The sequence below is a fragment of the Anarhichas minor genome, unplaced genomic scaffold (assembly GCF_050575085.1).
Source record: "Anarhichas minor isolate MPS153535 unplaced genomic scaffold, ASM5057508v1 ptg000025l, whole genome shotgun sequence".
Lineage (NCBI taxonomy): Eukaryota > Metazoa > Chordata > Actinopteri > Perciformes > Anarhichadidae > Anarhichas > Anarhichas minor.
In genome coordinates, this window is record NW_027466471.1 from 11,142,943 (window position 1) to 11,161,922 (window position 18,980).

At 43.2% G+C, this 18,980-nt stretch overlaps 1 protein-coding gene across 1 annotated transcript; it reads left to right on the plus strand.

The window, feature by feature from the left end:
- Positions 1-41: 41 nt before the first annotated feature.
- Positions 42-18,768, plus strand: LOC142957691 (ankyrin-1-like). Its single transcript, XM_076099640.1, has 15 exons — positions 42-488; positions 716-812; positions 951-1,179; positions 1,267-1,395; positions 1,504-1,623; positions 1,722-1,806; positions 2,034-2,108; positions 2,416-2,547; positions 2,737-2,889; positions 8,477-9,122; positions 9,363-9,711; positions 10,745-10,975; positions 11,800-11,883; positions 12,195-12,347; positions 14,994-18,768. The coding sequence occupies exons 1-15, from the start codon at positions 179-181 to the stop codon at positions 15,045-15,047; spliced, it is 2,847 nt and encodes a 948-aa protein (XP_075955755.1). The 5' UTR covers positions 42-178; the 3' UTR covers positions 15,048-18,768.
- Positions 18,769-18,980: the final 212 nt, after the last annotated feature.

The window sequence follows — 18,980 nt, forward strand, 5'->3', positions numbered from 1 at the left end:
TATTTAAATCATTAGCTATTTTATTCACTGTGGACTTCTCTCTCCCTTTCTCTTCACTTTTAATTTTTCCCTATTCGGTTGTCCTTTCTTCCTCATCCAATGCCCCATCATCCATCTCCTGTTGTCTCATTCTACCTGCTATCCTGTAATCTTTTTTGTATCTTCATTGCCTGTTCATATGTTTCTTTTGTCTAATTATCCTTTTTTTTTTTCACCACATCATCACACCCGTGTCCGTGTTACGTATACCCTCTCTCTCTCCATCATTTACTTTCAACCTCAGGCTCAGCCAGTTCCAGATGAGCTGGTTGCAAAGCTGCTCGGTAACCAGGCAAATTTTAGCCCCGTGGTCACTGTGGAGCCTCGGCGGCGCAAGTTCCACCGGCCCATTGGCCTGTGTATGCCCCTGCCCCCGTCCTGGAGAGACAGCCCCAGAGACTCTGGGGAGGGCGACACTACCAGTCTGCGTCTGCTTTGCTCTGTCATAGGTACTGCATGCCGCGACTGGGAGTTGTGTGGGTGGCGAGTAAGTGTGTGTGTGTGTGTGGAGCAGTATCTTCCATGGCGAGGAAGAAAGATGTCAGTGCCTTAGTTGGATGTAAAAAGTATTTGTTCTTATATTGTACAAACACTGTCACCGTGAGACTTCTTCTTTGTGACCTTTGCTAAAGCCAGATTAACCAGTTTGCCCTTTCTCATTCTGTATTATTTCCAGGCGGCACAGCCCCAGCCCAATGGGAAGACATTACTGGCACCACCAAGCTTATGTATGCTAAAGACTCTGCCAGTTTCACAACCAATGTTTCAGCACGGTAAGCTCAGTTGGCAACACGTACATATCCGCCATCGTACCATAACGTTTAATGTAAGCCTTTACCATCTAACGTCATTTTATCAAGCAACTAGACTTGACTTATGTTCAATACTGTGATTACATGTCATTGTTTCAGATTCTGGCTCGCAGACTGTCCACGTACAGCTGAGGCCGTCTCCTTTGCCAACCTGCTCTACAGAGAGCTGTCAGCTGTACCCTACATGGCCAAGTTTGTGGTGTTTGCAAAGATGAATGAGCAGCGTGAGGGCCGCCTGCGCTGCTACTGCATGACTGACGATAAGATGGATAAAACCCTGGAACAGCATGAGAACTTCACAGAGGTGGCTCGCAGCAGAGACATAGAGGTCAGTTTAAAGACGAGGGCAGTGCAACATACTAATGTAGTAAAATTCTAGTGTAGCGTAGGCTAATGCCTGTGTCTTGTCTTGCAGGTGATGGAGGGAATGCCACTTCACCTGGAGTGTTCAGGGAATCTGATACCCGTGAGGAAGGCCACCCAGCAGCCTCGCTGCTTCAGCTTCCAGGCCTTCAGAGATAACCGACTTCCTGTCTCTGTTAAGGTATTACCATTTGTCTTTCTCTCACAGATGTTTCTTCAGTTTTATGTTCTTTGTCTCCACGCTACATATGTATGTCTTCATTGCTCTCCTTGTGTCCGTGTGTCTCAGGTGAGAGACAGCAGTAAAGAGCACACTGGATTTCTGTCTTTCCTGCGCAAGTCCACTAAATATGAGGACAGCCAACATGTGCTCTGTAACCTCAACATCACCATGCCTCCATGTATCAAGGTAAAGCTCTCGAAGCTACAAGACACATGCAGTGTATTTAATTATAGTCATTTTCCCTGATATGGCAGACTTAAGTGTTGTTTGCTTGTGACTGGCAGATTATTGGGAGTGAAGACCGGAGGCGAACTCTGACCCCGCTGGCTTTAAGAGAAAGATACAGCGCCCTAAATGAACCTGCTATGGGTATGAGGTTCTCCCTCTCCCACTTGTAAATCATTGTACCTGCTTATTTTCTTGTGATGACATACTACTATAAGGCACAGTGTGACGGCAATTCAGTTTTTTTCATCATTTTACTTCATCTACAGTTGTGTTCCATATACAGAATTAATACGTGTTGCAATGCAGGGATAATCATTCAATTTAACAGGGTCAGATGTTAATTATCAGTTTTGGTCTGGTTTGTGCAGCATCTATGAATGCTATGGAGAGGACGGAGCTAAAGATGGCTGTGATTGCAGAACAGTTGGGACTGAGCTGGGCTGGTGAGTGAACAAGAATATACCGAATCTGCTTTTATTTGTTGTAAACCATCCATGTTTACCTTATGTCTGACAAGCTTGCCTAGCTCTCTGCTGATTAAGGTCTAACATGGCGACCAGCCAATGAAACTAATTATTTCCTGTGTTCCTGCCAAGAGCCATAGCTGTTTGTTCTGCCTCTTCTGGACAGAGCAACTGTGAAGCAGAGTGCCATTTCATGACTGCACACACTATAATAGCATGAAACAGGTGAAATTATGTGAATATTTGCTTCACTTCCGTGATCTTCGTCTTCTCCTTTTCTACACAGAGTTGGCGCGCGAGCTTCAGCTCAGCGTGGATGACATCAATAAGATCCGTGTGGAGAATCCCAACTCTCTGCTGGAGCAGAGCTCTGCGCTGCTCAACCTGTGGGCCACCCACGAGGGCAAGAGGGCCAAGAGTGAGTATATGAGATCTGAGATTGCTGTGAATTTCTCTCATCCCCTCATGTCTTTATTTACGTCTCTTTAACCCAGTTAAAGTCAGATTGTTGTTGTAATGGTTTTGCTGTCTGTCCTGGGAACCCCCTTCCCCTCCTTCTCTTTTTCCTTGTCTGCTTGTGTCTCTCCTTCACACGTCTTCCCTGCAGTGGAGAGCTTGTACGCAGCTCTGAAAAGTATTGACCGTATGGACATAGTCAACATGTTGGAGGGCCAGCCGCCTCAGCCTGCCAGAAAAGGCTCCCGCGATTTCAGCAGACGTCGACACGAGAGAGACAACGCCTCCCCTGGTATGACCAATGGTAAGTTCCCTCCCCAAATCCCACAATGCAGCCCCTTCCCCATGTCCCTCTTTCCTTGACCCTGAGCCATCTTTCCAATAAACATTCCTACTCGCTCCCTAAAATCCGCTGAAGGCAAAGTGTTTCCCTCTGAATTCTCTCTGTTGTTCCCGTATCTTTATTGTTTATCCCGCCGGGATGCTGTTGTGTATGAAAGCTGCCACAAACGTCAAACTTTTGCAGGACTTTGCCCAGGCAACATGCAGAGGGACTCAGGACACTCCTACTGTGCTACAACCTGTGTAGTGCTTTTGGTTATACGTACATTTCTCCATGTATTCGTTCAATGTGGTGGGAAGTAAAGTGAAGTATACAAAAAAGTATGATTTGAATGATGAATTATAGTTTACATCCCATTACTGAAAAGCCTTTCAGCAAAACACTCCACATAGATATAAGTAAAGTATCATATCATTAATCGTTTTATTAGTTATTATTGCTGTCATTGTTGTTATTTTGTGTTCTCTTGTCAAATAATTACATTAGTCAGTATTTGACTATATTAAGAGTTTTCCGCCCATTAAAAAGTTAGAGGGGCTACATTCTAGAGTGATATTTTGTCTATAAAACAACATATCGTCATACATGATCAGTCCACGTAGATCATACTATAAGTATAACCTAGCTTAACTGACTTCCTTACTAATTGTCAATCCTCAGTCTTTTACTCCTTTCGCTCATGGTTTCCTTCACACATGCATACCGTACATCTTATTGACTCCATTTTCACCTCTGGACTGGTGAGCTCCCCATCTCACTGGACTGGCTTCTTCTCTCTGTATCCAGTGCAGACGATGAGTCAGTCTGACAGGTGACAGGTCCTATTCTGTGAAAACTGGAGCAATACTCAGAGATGTAACAATGCATAGAGATACGACCATGAGGCTCAAAGGGTGAAAAGGGAGATGTTCAGATCACAGCTGCAGTGAATCTGATAACCATATATCTGTCATGTCTGTCTATCTGTCTGGCTACCTGCCTCCCAAAGGCCGTTCCTGCTTTGACGTTCTGCATAAAAACGTGGCGGCACTTTGAATACCTGAATATTGTGTCTTCTGGTAATCTCGCAATGATCACAGCGACGGGTCTCGAAGGTTTATGATTTACTATCCAGATTAAGTACGTCCTAACGGCACAGTGACCAAGTGGTGGACCAGAACTGACTTTTTAGGCAGTAAATACAACGAGTAAATGAGCCAAATGGTCAGTTGAATCGAAAAATCAGGCTTCATCTTCAAAATAAATAGTGTGGTAGACAGTGAAGGACTAAATGCATACATTTGTTTTTCACTTAGTTAATCTTTTTCACAGATTAATTTATTCATTCAATATTATACCAATAGTTTGACATTTTGGGAAATATGCAAATGTACTGTCTTGCTGAAGACTATCAATACCACTGTCATGTCTGTACGGTAAATATGAAGCTACTGCCACCGCAAGCAGCTGTTTAGCGTAGCTTAGCATTAAGACTGGGAACAGGCAGAAACAGCTTGCCTGTATCTGTCCAGGCTAGCTGTTTTAATCCTATAGTGGAGATGGAAAGAGTCACTGTGTTAATTTGTGTACTTAAGAGGTGCGGGTATGTGAATGTTTTAACTTTGGATGGAGCCAGGCTAGCTGTTTTCAGTCTTGATGCTAAGCTAAGCTAAACGGCTGCTAGCGGTAGCTTCATATTTACCGTACAAATATGAGAGCTGCTTCTCATCTAACCCTCTGCAACAAAAGCAAATTAGTGTATATCCCCAAATGTAGAACTACTCCTTTAATTCAGGTTCAGTCCTCCATAAACTAATTATCATTATTAGTGAAATAGTCTTTTATAGAACAAGCTGGCAGAATATTCGCTAGAGAGTAGAGGAATCAGTTATACTGCAGTCTTCATTCTCTCTCTCTCTGTCCTTACCTGTCTTCCCCTCTTTTTGTCAGAACACTGTAGGATTCTACTTATGCGTGTTCCTTCGTAGTTGTAGTGCACCTCTATTGTAGGTAAGCACATTTCGAAAGTTTGCTCAAGATAATTCCAGGTTAGGAAAGATAATATATACATTAGATCATTATAGATAGAACCTCTTGTTTTAGATATTTTTAAGAGGAAATTTAAATTCTCTCTGCCTGTGGCTGCATGGGGAGTAGTTTGAGTCTCTTTAGGGCTAATGTTGAATGTCCTTTTGGGAGCCCTGTTTTCATTCCCTGTGAATCTGTCCCTCTCTCTGTGTTTCTCTGGACATGTCATCTGCAGCCTAGCCGTCCTACTCTTCCTCCTTCTCACTCCTCTCCGAACTCTGACCTCATGCCAACTTCATGTTGACCTCTGACCCACATCTTTATCTTTTATCTTTTTTTTTTTTTGCGACTAGTCGTGCATTTTCTTTTTTTTTTGTGCTCTTGAAAACCCCACCTTTTTAAGTGTCCGCTCTGTGACCGATACCCCTCACACAGACTGTGTACTCAGCACCCACTGGGAGGGGGGAGGTGACCCTCGCTCTCTCTCGCGGTTTCTGTCTGTGACCATCACCCTATTTTATATTCCTCTTCCTCTCTTGCTGCTCTTCTTTTCTCTTTTTCCTATCTCTTCTTCCCCTGCCCTCCTGCCTGTCTGCATGTGCATGAGGCTGACTATCATCGCTCATCTCCCCCTGTGTTTGCATGGGATGAGGGGCAGGAGTAGCACTGGCTAGTTGGAGATGACGACTCAAACGCTGCATTGGCCCTTAATGCTGCTTGACCAACAGACGTGTTCGTGCATGGCATGCATACTGAGAATGGACCTACAATCTGTCTCTTCCTCCTCGGTGATCCGTCCCAAGGGGTGTAAAAAAGGCCACAAACCTTTTTTTGTGAACTGTGACTTGCGTCTGTTCTGTTCATGTATGAATGTTGTGGTTGTTTTGTATGTCACTGATTCTATGTAGACTGTGTCCATCTGATGGCTTATTTAATGTAAATATATGTTTTTACTGTCTTTGTCAGTGTTCTACGAGGCTCAATTTGATATTGGTCCTTCCCTATATGCAATTCTACTTATTGTTTAATGTCTGTGTGAGTGTATCAGTGTGAGTGTCTTTATGTGGGTTTTAAGTTGTATATTGTAAGTGTTTTGTGTCCTCCATATACATTTGACCAGTCTATTAGTGTTTAAGAGTATGGACAAAATTAGTATATTTCCTTTACATGTATTTTATGTGAGCTTTGCTGCTTTGTTTTTCTGTATTTGTGTCTTTTCCAATCAGCGGGGTCAGGCAATCATTTTTCATATTTCACACTTCCACATTCCTTCTATTTATTTTTTTCTCTTTCTTTCACCATCATTTCATTATCTTCTAACATGAAGAGAGAGGGCTGACAAACAATTTCACTCTAATTCATGGCAAACAAAAAACTAGTCGTAGTTTGTGTGGTGTCACAGAAAACTGACTCATAAAACAATAAGCGTGACTTCAGGTCTGGATACATTTCATAAACACACAGACTTCCACCATATTTCCAATACACACCTGATCCTGCACCTCATTTACTTGCAAGATACCTTTTTGTAGGTACTTACTTCAAAACAGACTTTGTCGTCTTCATTATATAAAGAATAGGCTTGTTATTATAGTACTCTGATTTAATGCAGCATTTAAAGTGAAGCCAAAGGACAATCAAGCATTTGTTAATGGGGCCCCTAATCTCGAAAGGAACCTTCCCCAATATTTTCTGTTGTAGCTCAAATAAACAAGGAATGAGGATTTGAAACTTATATTCAATTCTAAACTCATCATCTTCATTGTTACGGTAGGACAATAAGATATTTCATCAACAATGGATGTCAAAATACTTTTTTAGACTCTTTTAACTTCATAAGACAGAGCACGTTACAAAAATATATTATATATATATATATATATATATATATATATATATATATATGTATATATATATAATGATTGCTATTTTCTATAGACAACTGACAACAGCTGAGAGAAACAGCAGAAAGTAGGACAAGAGGTCCTTCTGGCCGCTTGGTGTCACAAATATATCCTGCACTCTCAGCAGTACTCGACAGCAGCACTGCCAACCATGAATCAAGTTACATCCTGCAGCTCTGCACATCTTCCTCATCACTATACAGTATAAACACACAGTCTCTCTCCCTCTCTCTCTCTCATGCAGAAGGTGAACCGCCTCCTCGTCTTGCTCTTATCTACATACTGCATGCTCTGCATTACATCTCCTATTTCATCCTCTGGGGAATGTACGTCCTGATAACTCACCCTGTAGAGTGGCAGCCATAGTGTCACTCACACTTTGTTTTACCTACATTGCCATTCATTGAAGGTTTTACATAAACTATTCACCTAATTTCCATGATAGTTTTTCATTTATAGAGTAATTCATTCCGTATGATCAAGATGGATACAAGGCACATTCTATGTATAGTAAAAGTGCATTCTTTGCAACGTAGTTTTCTTTCTTTTTGTGCAATACAAAGTAGTTATTTCAATTAAAAAAACATTCCTGCTGCCATGACATTGTGCTCTATCATGCCAGGTCTGCCTTTACAAAAAATTGATCGTTACAGAGGGTTTTCAAGACAGTTGAAGGAGTGACCTGAGTCCACCGCACATTAACAATGTGCAGTTTTTACTAATTTATATAATTGGACTTAAAATACTCATTCAAATCTATGTTTGAGACCATGTGAATTTCACAAGAGATGGAAAAACCAAGTCTCCTGTATATGTGTTTGCATAAATATCAGCAGTACTATATGTTTATATAGCTGTTTATATAGCTGTCTTATATTGACTGCATTATAATAATGTCAATGAGAGAGCAAGCAGCTGTGTGCAATGAGCTGGTTTATGTGTGTTTGTGTGTGTGTATGCACTTGTGTGTGAGGAGAGAATGAGATTGCCTGCGTGCATGCTATCCAGCCTGACAACGATATTAACCTGCCTGTTTTTTGAGTGGGTTTGAATGCATGCATATCTGAGTGTGAGTGTTTACGTGTGATGGTGTGAGACGGAGAGTGAGCGAGTGTGTTTATGGCATGTGTATATGTGACTAAGTGTGTGTCCCTGCTGGACAGGTGTGTGTCCCAGCCCCAGGTTGGGGGCAGAGGCAGTAATTCCTGTCCATCTCCCTGCAGGTGGCAGCCGGCAGAGCAGCATCAGTCACTGCTGGGTCCAAACCAAAGTGTCAGTCTCTCAGTCCGTCCGGCTGTGTCTGCTGCTGCTGCTGCTGCTCTCACAGTCAGCGCTGGCTGATCGAGCTTGACAAACCCTCTTCTTAAAGCTGCCCTTGCTCTCTTGTCTTAAGCTCCTTGCACCTTTATTCTAGCTCCTATTGTCTTGCCCCCCCCCCCCCTCTCTCCTTCCCCACTCCTTCCCCATTTGTTCCTTCAGCCTCCTCTACTCCCCCCCCTCCCCCCCCCCCCCCCCCTTGATGCCCAGCTCCTGGGCAGGGGCACTTACCCCCTCCCGGGGTCCCGGTGCTGTGGGGGTGAGGTGGGGAGCGAGGCGGGGGGCCGGGTGTCAGTGTGCCTCTCTCTGTCTCGCTCCAGGTTATGGGCTCGCGCAGGAAGAGCTTCTCTCACCGGCCTCCATGCAGTACAGCCTGCCCTCCCCGCTGGGCGCTGAGCCTTACTGGCAGGAAGTCTCCAGTCTGGACTGTGCACCCATTGCCACCACAGAAGAAGACACCCTCATGGAGATGTCTGATGTGCAGGTGTGGCCCTCAGGCAACAGCCCATCCCTGGTACCTGTGGAGGACTCCTCGCTTGAGTGCAGCAATGCTGACGATTCAGAAGGTCTTCTGGGCCTGCCGTATGGAAGTCTGGGTCGGCCGGCTAGTCAGGCCAGCGCAGCCAGCGGAGGGGGTGGGGTGCTGAGTGGCTCCATTGAGCTTCCCGAAGACGATTCAGAGATGGGCGTTGACTCACTCAGCACTGCCACGCCAGCCTCGCTTGGGGGCACCATCGCTGGGATCAATCTTAACAGGCTGAACAATTGTCAGAGGTCATGTGCAAGTTCGGAGGTATCAGCAGTCATCAGTACGACTGGTGGAGATGGAGCTGGAGGAGGAGGAAGAGGAGGAGGAGGGACGGGCTCAGAGGAAGGGCTTTCTCTTGTTGCAGGACAGCAAAGGGTGTATGCTCGGCTGAGTGAGTCACCTGGTCTGAGCTGTGTTGCAGACCGGAATGGAGACAGGTGAGTCAGACCTCTGTCTGCCTCTCAGGTGACAAGTCACAATCACACCAACAAAACAATAGATCTGTTTTAACATCTCATTAATCTTTATTGCATGTCAGTGGATGTCACTGGTGAACTGGAGTTATTTTTTCTTAGGGAGGAAGTGACCCTTAAGGGGAATGATGAGTTGTTTAACTTTCCTTGGAGAGAAGCATGTACAGTGTACCACCACCGCATTGATCCGTTCTCCCCTTCCAGGTCAGGAAATGGTGGAAACGGAGGTGGTGGAGGCTCTTTCCTTTCCTACCTGCAGGAGCAGACAGGCCCAGGGTGGATCCCTGTTACTGATCCTACGCAGGCCTGGGTGGGCAGTCAGGCTAAACCCAGGCAGGCCATGGACACCATGATATCATCCGTATGTAACGCTGTGGATGGAGACCAGTTACGAGTGTCCCAGGAGGCCCTGCTTCAGCCTGTGAGGGACATGGGGCACTCAGAGATCTTACGGGGGCACTTCAGAGGTACCCAGCCATTTGAGAAGGGTTTGGGCTTCCCGCACAGGGTACCAGAGCTGAGGGCCTGGGACGACGTGCGGCTGAAGGGCCAGGTGAGTGTGTCGCTGCTTCCATGCAAAATAAGAGGGATGTTTGTCCTTTATGACAACGAATCAGTTGTACAGATATTACACTTTGTATAATGATGAATGTTGCATAGGCTTTAACTGTTGTGATGCAAAGCCAACTAATTTATTTCAACTTTAGATTATTAATTAATGATAGGTCCTAGAAACATACGGCAAACATTCACACACACACACACACACACACACACACACACACACACAGAGTCTAGGGCCCAAGATGGGCACAAACAGTCGGGCCAGATATAGCAAGCATTCTCACTGTCCCGCTCATGTTACATGCCCCTCCCCCCCCCCCCCCCCCACCTCAATAATTTCTACGTGTTAACTTTCTGGCACAACGCCACCACACCACACTGTACAGGACAATCTCAGCCGTGAAACTGTAAGGGAGCAGAAATAGCTTTTAGAGCCTTTGATCGAGCTTTGATTTAGTATGTGGTTTACGCTGGTGAGAAAAGAGCCCTTTTGTTTGGCTCAGTCACACTTTAGCCCTTTAGTGTGTTGCAGTGCTGCATAATTGTGTCTGCATAGAGATAATTGTTGCTGTAATGTTTTGACTCGGCTTTGTGGATGTGAAAATAGTTTGCAATTCAAATCATTGAAGGAAGTCAGAGGACAGGTTTCTTAGAGGTCTTACCACAGCGTAGAGAGCCACAGTGGAGAAGCCATAGGTATTTAAAGCCCTCAGATCACATGGTCAGAAAGAGAGAGAGGTGGGAATAGAAGCCTCCCAAGGTTGCTTTTGCTTGGAATTGATGTCATTGAGTGGGTACTCCTGACCTGACCGTGGGAAGGAGAAGGAATAAAGACCAGAGGAAAGGGCCCACTGCCCACGGACATGAACTGAAAGACAAAGAAACAAACTGCAAACTGTACCAGTGACAGAAGGCCGCAGGCTGCAGCTGTTGCCTTTGTCCGTCAGCTGAGAGAGACGCTGCATTGGAAACAGGAGCCACTGAAGGCTGAGGGAGTGTATTATCGTGTGGTGCTGTGTTAATTTGCTGGGTTGATGTGGGCCCTGGTGACAGAACTCCTCTTCAGCTTCGTGCTGCTGGCCTTCCTGGTCATCAGCTGTCAGAATGTCCTCCACATAGCCAGCGGCTCCGTGCGGTCCGTGCTCACCTACATACACGCTCAGCTGGACCGTGAGCTCGGTGAGGTCGAGGGAGTGGCTGATGAAGAAGAGAACGTCACCACCAGAGTGGTCCGCCGCAGAGTCATCCTCAAGGTACAGAGAGAGGGACAGAGGACCGTCGAGCAGAAATTTGAAGACAGGATTAACAGGCAGGAAAGAGATGGTGAAAATACTGTTTGGTTAAAGGGTGAAGGAAGCGGTATGTTTGGAGTGATATAGGTTTGTGTTGATATGGGTAAATAATTTGACAGGGTTGTGTGAGAAAAGTGGCAGTGAGGATTGACTTAGGACAATGTGTATAACGATGACAAAAACTGATTTGAATCGATACAGAAATAATAATTTAGTTAAAATTATCATCAAATTGCTGTGAAAATGTGGCTAAATTTATCTTCTGCTGATATGGATGTAAATAGATTGTCTTGGCTCAACAAGTTTGGACTTTAATTCTGTTGAAAAGCCTTATGGACTCTTCCTCCTGGATCTCAGACTCTGTCAATGCTAACACGTGTGTTGACAAGTTTTATTCAGGTCTACACGGGCTGGACTGGCCCTTGTCCACGCATTCCGGCTGTCTTTGAGCTTATAAATAGCTCTGTGAAACGCTGCAAATAATTAGGAGCTATAACAGCATTGTCATGACCCTCATCAACTAATTATAAATGTCGCTAAGAAACTCAGAGAATCCCAACTGTTGGATGCACATGCTTCCGCAAACAACACGCTAACCCCTCTAACCCCTCACCCATCTGTTGTTCATCTGCTTCTGTCTTTCCAATAAGTGGAGGGGGTTTATGGTGTCCAAGTAAATTACACTGCAGTGACTGTATTTCAACATGCATTAGGGCCATCATTTACTCTTGAGTTTACTTAACTTTTTAAACTTTCGGAAATCATATCTTGTTTTCTGTCCGCAGGGCGATGAAGTTGAAGATGTTCCTGGGGAGCATGTAAGCGAGGAACAGTTTACCGATGAACATGGAAACATCGTCACAAAAAAGGTCAGCCACTGAAAGGTGTTTTTAATCTGTATTATTAAACTGGGGTCCGGTGATTGTTTTCACTTATGACAGTGTTATAATACTCATTCACCATCTCTCCACAGAATTATTATTAAACTAATAATCATTATAAAGTTATTCACATATGACATTACGCTATGGATACACTGAATGTCTCCAAAAAATAGATATTTTTTTATATCAGTTCTTTTATATTTCACCAACTCTGTCTTTTCACTGCCTTATTCCCACTCTCTGCCTCCATCCATTACTCTCTCCCACCCTCTTTTGTACATGTGTGTACGTGATAGATTGTGCGTAAGGTTGTGCGCAGAGGGAAGGGTTCAGGTGAGGAAGGTGTTCAGGAGGTGAGCCTGGAGGGTTCTCTGCAGGATGCCAACGAGCTGGAGGTTGATGCTGAGCAGTTCATGAGCTACGCCATCCTGGGCCGGGACAGCAGCAAGGTGGGCTTCTGATCTGCAGACAGCTGAACATCTGATCAGGGCCTGTTTGATTGAAATACATGTAGCAGCTAGTTCATAGTGAACAAGGGACTCTGTGCCGCAGTGAGCTTTAAAATGTCATATCATCATGGCTTTCCCGGGCATTTCCCGGCAGTCTTTGAGTAGCTAAACCTGCAGCAGCTTCAGTACGACAGGCTGAGGACACATTTTGTGCGTGTGTGTCCTCATTATCTTAGAAGCAATAGCCCTGTTTTATTGTGTCAGTCCTAAATCACTAACGAGGATTGAGTGCAAAGTTTGGTTAGTTAAATTGGTTGATTACTGACCTTCTGTCACATTAATCTCCACCTGAATATTATTCTTCTGCATGCAGGAGGAACAAATGAGTCCACTTTGCTCTGGTGCTGTTATTGCTCACAGTTCACCGGCCTATTCAGGGTCTCATTATTTTAGTCATCACTAAGCAGCAACCAAACTTATCATCGTTTGTTTCTTGCATATTAATGACTGAATGAATTGATTGTGGCTCCTTGTGTGTGGCTATATTTTCATTCTGTCCCTATCAATTATCTCAATGGCTGACTCTTGTCTTTTCTGCCTTCATTAAAGTTGATAGTCCTTCAACTGTGACTGTGTTCTGTATCACTCAAACCTGCAAGACTCTGAATCAGAGCTGGGTCAAATATTATTCACTATCTTTTACCTTTTGTTTACTTTACCTGCAGGAAGTAGCAGAGGATTGGGGTTTAACACATTGGGACACTTCAGAATATTAGGGTGTCACTTTGTGTATTGTCTTATGTGGTCAAATCCCATCCATCTGAATATCAGGAAATCAAAAATATATTTTTAAATATGATCTGGCCTAGGTCTACTCTGAATCCCAAAGACTGTCGATGCTTCTGATGCCCTCTTATCTTCAACTGTCTTTCCAACTGCCACCCATCTTTTCTGTCCTTGCTTGACTGTTTATGCATAATTTCTTTCTCCCCCCCCCCCCCTCTTTCCTCTCCCTTCACTTATTTGTTTCTCACATTTCATCTCATATCTGTTGTCTTTCCTGTTTTTCTGTCCTTTCTTTTCTTGTGGCACTATTTCCTTTCTCTGTTGATCCATTTCTGTTTCCCTTCCTCATCTTTTTCTTCCTGCCCCGTCTCGTTTGTTTCACCCTCCCTTACTAATGTTCCCTCAACCTCTTGTTCGGCTCCTGTTTTCCCACCTCTTCTCAATCCTTGCACCTCTTCTGCTGCCAACCCCTTCCCCCCTGATGTAGCCCGATACTGTGGATGTGAAGAAAGGTGCTCAGATAGTGAAATGTGCCAGTCTACGGAGAGTTAAGCAGTGAGGCAGACTGAGTGCTGCATCCCTGCAGGTACGGGACTGACCCACAGCGCCTCGTCTGACCTGTGGGCTAGACCATTTAATCCAGTCTCTCTGGATTAAATGCATGATGTACCTTTAATTCAATACTAATGACATGTAATGTGATGCTGCCACAGAAAAATGAAACTTCAGTTTAACAAATGGTTAAGATTCAGTCATTTAATAAAACAATACAATAAAAGTCTCAAAAAATGGGGACATTCGATGGCAAATCTGTTAAATCTGTCAAATATAGAATTGATTTTGATATACAGAGTTTCAGTCAGCATTAATGCAGAGGCGATACCAGTCCTTTTCTTTTCAAATATCTATTTCTTCCAGTTTTACAATCTTAACAATAGAAATGGCTCGCCTTCTGCAAAATGCTTTGTCATGTTAACTTCAGATGTATGGAGTTATATTGTGTGAGTAATAGCAAACATGCAACTAAATGCATTTGGGCACAGAATACATTTTTGTTTGCTTAAATTAAATCATTTCTTAAAATTATGTTTCTTTGCACTAAATATAATGCCATACAGACGAACAACGCTAGTTCAATGCAAATAGTTAATTATTGTTTTGCTTAAAGTTAAGTCAAGTCAATTCATTTCTTTATGCATGTTGTGACTAGCTGGAAAAGGGTTGGCACAGTGTGCACTCAGCAAAACAACCAACTAAAAAGGATCTTGTAAAGTGACAGCTCTCAGGGTCAAAGCTGTAAGGCCAGTTGTCCTGGGTATTGATATCTGGAGCCACTGCAGTGTGTGTGTGTGTGTGTGTGTGTGTGTGTGTGTGTGTGTGTGTGTGTGTGTGTGTGTGTGTGTGTGTGTGTGTGTGTGTGTGTGTGTGTGTGTGTGTGTGTGTGTGTGTGTGTGTGTGTGTGTGTGTGTGTGTGTGTGTGTGTGTGTGTGTGTGTATATGTGAGTGTGCGTGTGTGTGTGTATATGTGAGTGTGCACGTGTGACTTGCCCTTTCTAACGTAAAGGCCTTGACATTCCTGAGATTACTGATATTTCAAGCGACTCACTACTGAATTTTGAACCACTTTTGCCAACCATTTTTGCTTGAATGCTTCTGCAGAACTAATGTGCTGTTTTAGTGTTTGAGTGTTGCAAAGACTGATCAGAATAAGAAAGGAATTTAGGTGATACATGAGCTTCAATTGTAGGGAAAGATGGCACATAATCATATTTGCATTGACTTACTGCCGCTTGCATGTCACCTGCTCTGCAGATTGCTGATGAGTTGTGGCTGAATCAGCGTGTTTCCGTCTCTCCACAGAGTTCTCCACAGGATTCAACCCCTTCACCGAAACCATCCTACATGGACACATGACCAGCAGCAGTTGACAGGAGGAGGAACACAAAAAAAAAGCAGACAGACAGAAATGAACGGCAACGCCATGACAACCATAGCGGCTATGCCTACCATCAGCACGCACCGGAAGAGAAGGATATGGATTCACTTGTAGTTTTTATTACCTTTTTTTTTTTTTTTTAAAGACACCGTTGAAAAAAAAACATCTACTACTACGCTATAAGCATGATTTCATATAAAACAAAAACACAAACAAACAAAAAACTAGCAACCAAAACGTGCTTCCTGTTCTATGTATCAGCATGAGTGACTGCTGCCGCATGGCCTGTCTTTATCTACGAAAACTGAGGGAATATAGGGGTGGGGAGGGATGGGGAGGACACACTGCTGTATGGGACAGGCATGCAATGTAAGGTACTGGCCTGTTTTCCAAACAAACAGGGAAAAGTTCATCAGTCAAATTTAAGAAAAAGGGGAGAATAAAATACTGAGGATTACATAATCTCTAGGCAACGGGTTACTCCTTTCCTCCCTGCCACACTCTTCCAGCTAAGAGCATCACAAACTAGTTTTAAACCTGTCCCAGTGTTCTCAAAGTCCAGTAAAGCTACAATTATCCCCAAGGATATCAGTGTTGTACATAATATCGTATGCACTAAAATGCTCCACGTGACTGTGTGTTACGTGTGTTGTTTATGTTATAAGATCCCTATGCCATGCCACTGATGCTGCTGTTTCAGGTACATAAGAAATTCCCCCTTGTTTTTCTTGTTTGGTTGGTTCGATCTGAACCTATATATTATTCTATACATCTTGAGATCTTTGTGGGTAGGACATGCAATTGTTGTGTCGCTCTGCCTGTTTTTAAATGTCGGATTTTTGTGCGTCAGGTTGTTTGTTTCTTTGTGCTTTTCATGTGCTTTCCGCCTTTTGCTTTTGCCACGTCAAACTGTAGAGGGAAGACATAGTGTAAGTAATTTACTGTACTGTGGGTTTTTGAGCTTTGGGAGGGAGGTTTCTGCAGTGAACCTGCCTCCCTGACCATCCCTCAGAGTGGTTTGCCTTGTGGAGGGGGTGACAAAGAGATACATGAGTGACACATTATCAAGAGAGATTAACCTACTCTACCATCCCACTCCTCTGCATTTTCTTGTCCCCAGTGTGCCGTATGTCCTTGTGAGGTTTCTGTTAATCAGATGTCTGTCTGAGCCAAAAACCCAATGCCCTCACCTTCAATCTTGCCGTTATCGCCCTACCTCCTGCGTCTCACCCCCTCCTCACTCCTCCAGTCAGCCTCTGAGTAGATGTAGCAGTCCTGTCCACCTCCAGCAGGGGGCAGGATCCCACCGTCAGCTCGTAGCAGTGTCTGTTTGACCTCATAGTGCAGTATATGACACCACCCCACATAAGGTGCAGTTATAGACCGTCTCACCACCACCAGAAGATGTCACTTGATGAGAGTGCAGTAACTGAAATGCTGGTAATAATGTAGCACTGGTATGACTGGGTAAAAGATGAAGAGTCAGCTGGAGAAAGGAAAGTGTCGTGCCGAGGGTCGAGGACGTGTTGAGCTTTGATGTTTGTCTCCTTGGAAATAGTTTGAAGTGTAGCAAAGACAGTCAGTCACCAATCACTGTGATGAGAAACTGTAATACTGACCCGCAACTGTGAGCCTGACCCTTCCTGAAGCCTGTATCTTGTTTCACTCCTTTCTTTAGCGTTTTGTCTTTATTTGTCATGATTTACTTTCTGAACTGTATTTCAGAAGAAGCAATAATTGCTTACAAAAGGAAAGGATTGTTTGTGTGAATGTGTTTGTGAGGGAGAGAGAGAGAGAGAGGGAGGGAGAGGGATTTTAGAATCATAGTTCATATTCTTCCTCAGCTCGGGCTTTCAATCTGTTAAACACAGCTTTAGGCTACCACTCACTCCACTCAGAAATGATGTCAGTACATTAGTATCCCACTTTTCATCACTTTGCTTTGTCTGGAAAAAAATTTAAATTATGTTTTACACCAAGATTGGGAAAATAGTGGTATGCCCTCATACCAGCCACCCCCCATCTGCAAAGTGCCCAGTGTCTATTTTTGTTACTCGTCAGGGAATGTAGGTGTGTTTAGACTAGCTTTTAAACATTAATGGGATTCATATGCATCTTGAAAGAAATCCTAGTATGTGTGTGAGTGAGATTTAAATATCACAAATTGTCAGTCCTGGATATTGGACATGTCAACGTTGTGATAATATCACAGGAAGTAATATGTCAAATGGACAAAGAGCAGAGGCTCTCAGATTATAACTCTAATTCAAAGTTGATTTAACTCAGTAAGTGTGTCCTCTCACATGATATCAATTATCTACATGCATTCATTTCAAACATTATGTTAGACGTTGAATACTTTATTATGGAAAAATATGTCAGTCACAAGAACGCAATAATCACCCATCAATATGTGTTTGTTTTAGTTTGGCTTCACAGCCAGAGATGATGAATGTAAAGTCTTGGTATACTGTAAGTCTTGTTCTCAAGTAGTCATCTGTGTTGGCTCTGTACTTTAGTAGATGATGAGGCGTTCACTCTGTTGTATCAACTAAATACCATCACTCATTACAAAGATAAATAGAAATCATGTAAGAGGAGACATTTAAAGAGAGAAGCCTCAAATGGGTTTTGAACATTTTAACAAATATCCCTTCATCAGATATTATTTCTACTTAATTATATTTTTAATAACCACACAAAGTTGGATGTCAAAAAAGATTACACAGTAGTGTAATTGTGTACTACTTCTGTCATAGCATACGGTTTGCTCTCTAAGGGCTCATAATTATGGTATGCTTGGTTTGGTTTCTGAAGCAGGGGCCGTTTATGAATCCACTGCTGATGTCAGGGTTGGAGCGAGGCTGGAGTCTGATGAGGGGACAATAAGAAGGAGCACTTTGAAGTTAGAAGGAATTATTGTAGGGAGGCTTAGTGGCTCCGACGGCTAGTCTTTCAAGATGACAAGCATTTTTCCTCAACACAACCCTAATCTATTTCTGCCCCCTTTACCAAATATTGGACTGAGCCAATTCTAAGGCTTCCACATGGTGACAGTTTGAATGCGGTTTGAAAGGAGGAGTCCAACTAAGTGCAAGCAGAGGGAGGAGTCACAATAATGAACAATGTACAGCCCTGCACTGAGGGACCACTGAGATGATGCCATGCACCAAGTTCATGCAAAAATATTAACTGTTGCAAAAACTAGAGAACACATGTATATTCCTTTAGAATGGATTGAAGACATTATTAACGCAATAGCATATTACTCAATACTAAGGAATGCAACTGCGCACATGCACAGAAAATGTTTTTAACATAAAAGGCTATATATATATATATATATATATATATATATATGAAATATACGAAAATATATATATATTTACTTAGAATGCTATGCACCCTTACTTGTCAACTGGGATTCTAGTTATGTTATGGATGTACTTTTAGCATCATACAGCTGTAGCTACCAAGAGACTGTTGAGTTCTGGGTAATGCCTGCAACCTGGGGATAAAATAGGGGTCTTGTGGGTATTTTAACCTGTTTTATTTGCTTTTTTTTTATTGTTATGGAGATTCAAACATGAATTTAAAATATACATGTAAAAGCCTCCAATCAAATCCGAGGACATCTATTGACAATTTACTCTGTACACCAGCTCAACATTTACAAAATTAATAAAGAAATGAAATGTCTTTGTGTATAGTGTGTATACTTTTGTGTGAGACACTTGCACGTGATACAAGTGCACCCAACTGCTGATCATTCCGTAGTTTCGAACAAACCAAGTATTATAAACATGCTGAAGTGCCTCGGGCCTCTTTCTGTCTATACTGCTGTTATGAAAATGATTACATCTTATTCGACTTTCACCAAAGTACTGAATGTTTAACATAATGGTCTCTTT

Excerpts from the sequence above, each read along its gene's own strand:
- LOC142957691 (XM_076099640.1), top strand. The coding sequence starts at position 179 with ATGTTTCTTTTGTCTAATTATCCTTTTTTTTTTTCACCACATCATCAC. Across the intron at positions 2,548-2,736 it reads CGAGGGCAAGAGGGCCAAGA|TGGAGAGCTTGTACGCAGCT; the intron begins GTGAGTATATGA and ends TCTTCCCTGCAG. Across the intron at positions 10,976-11,799 it reads GCCGCAGAGTCATCCTCAAG|GGCGATGAAGTTGAAGATGT; the intron begins GTACAGAGAGAG and ends TTCTGTCCGCAG.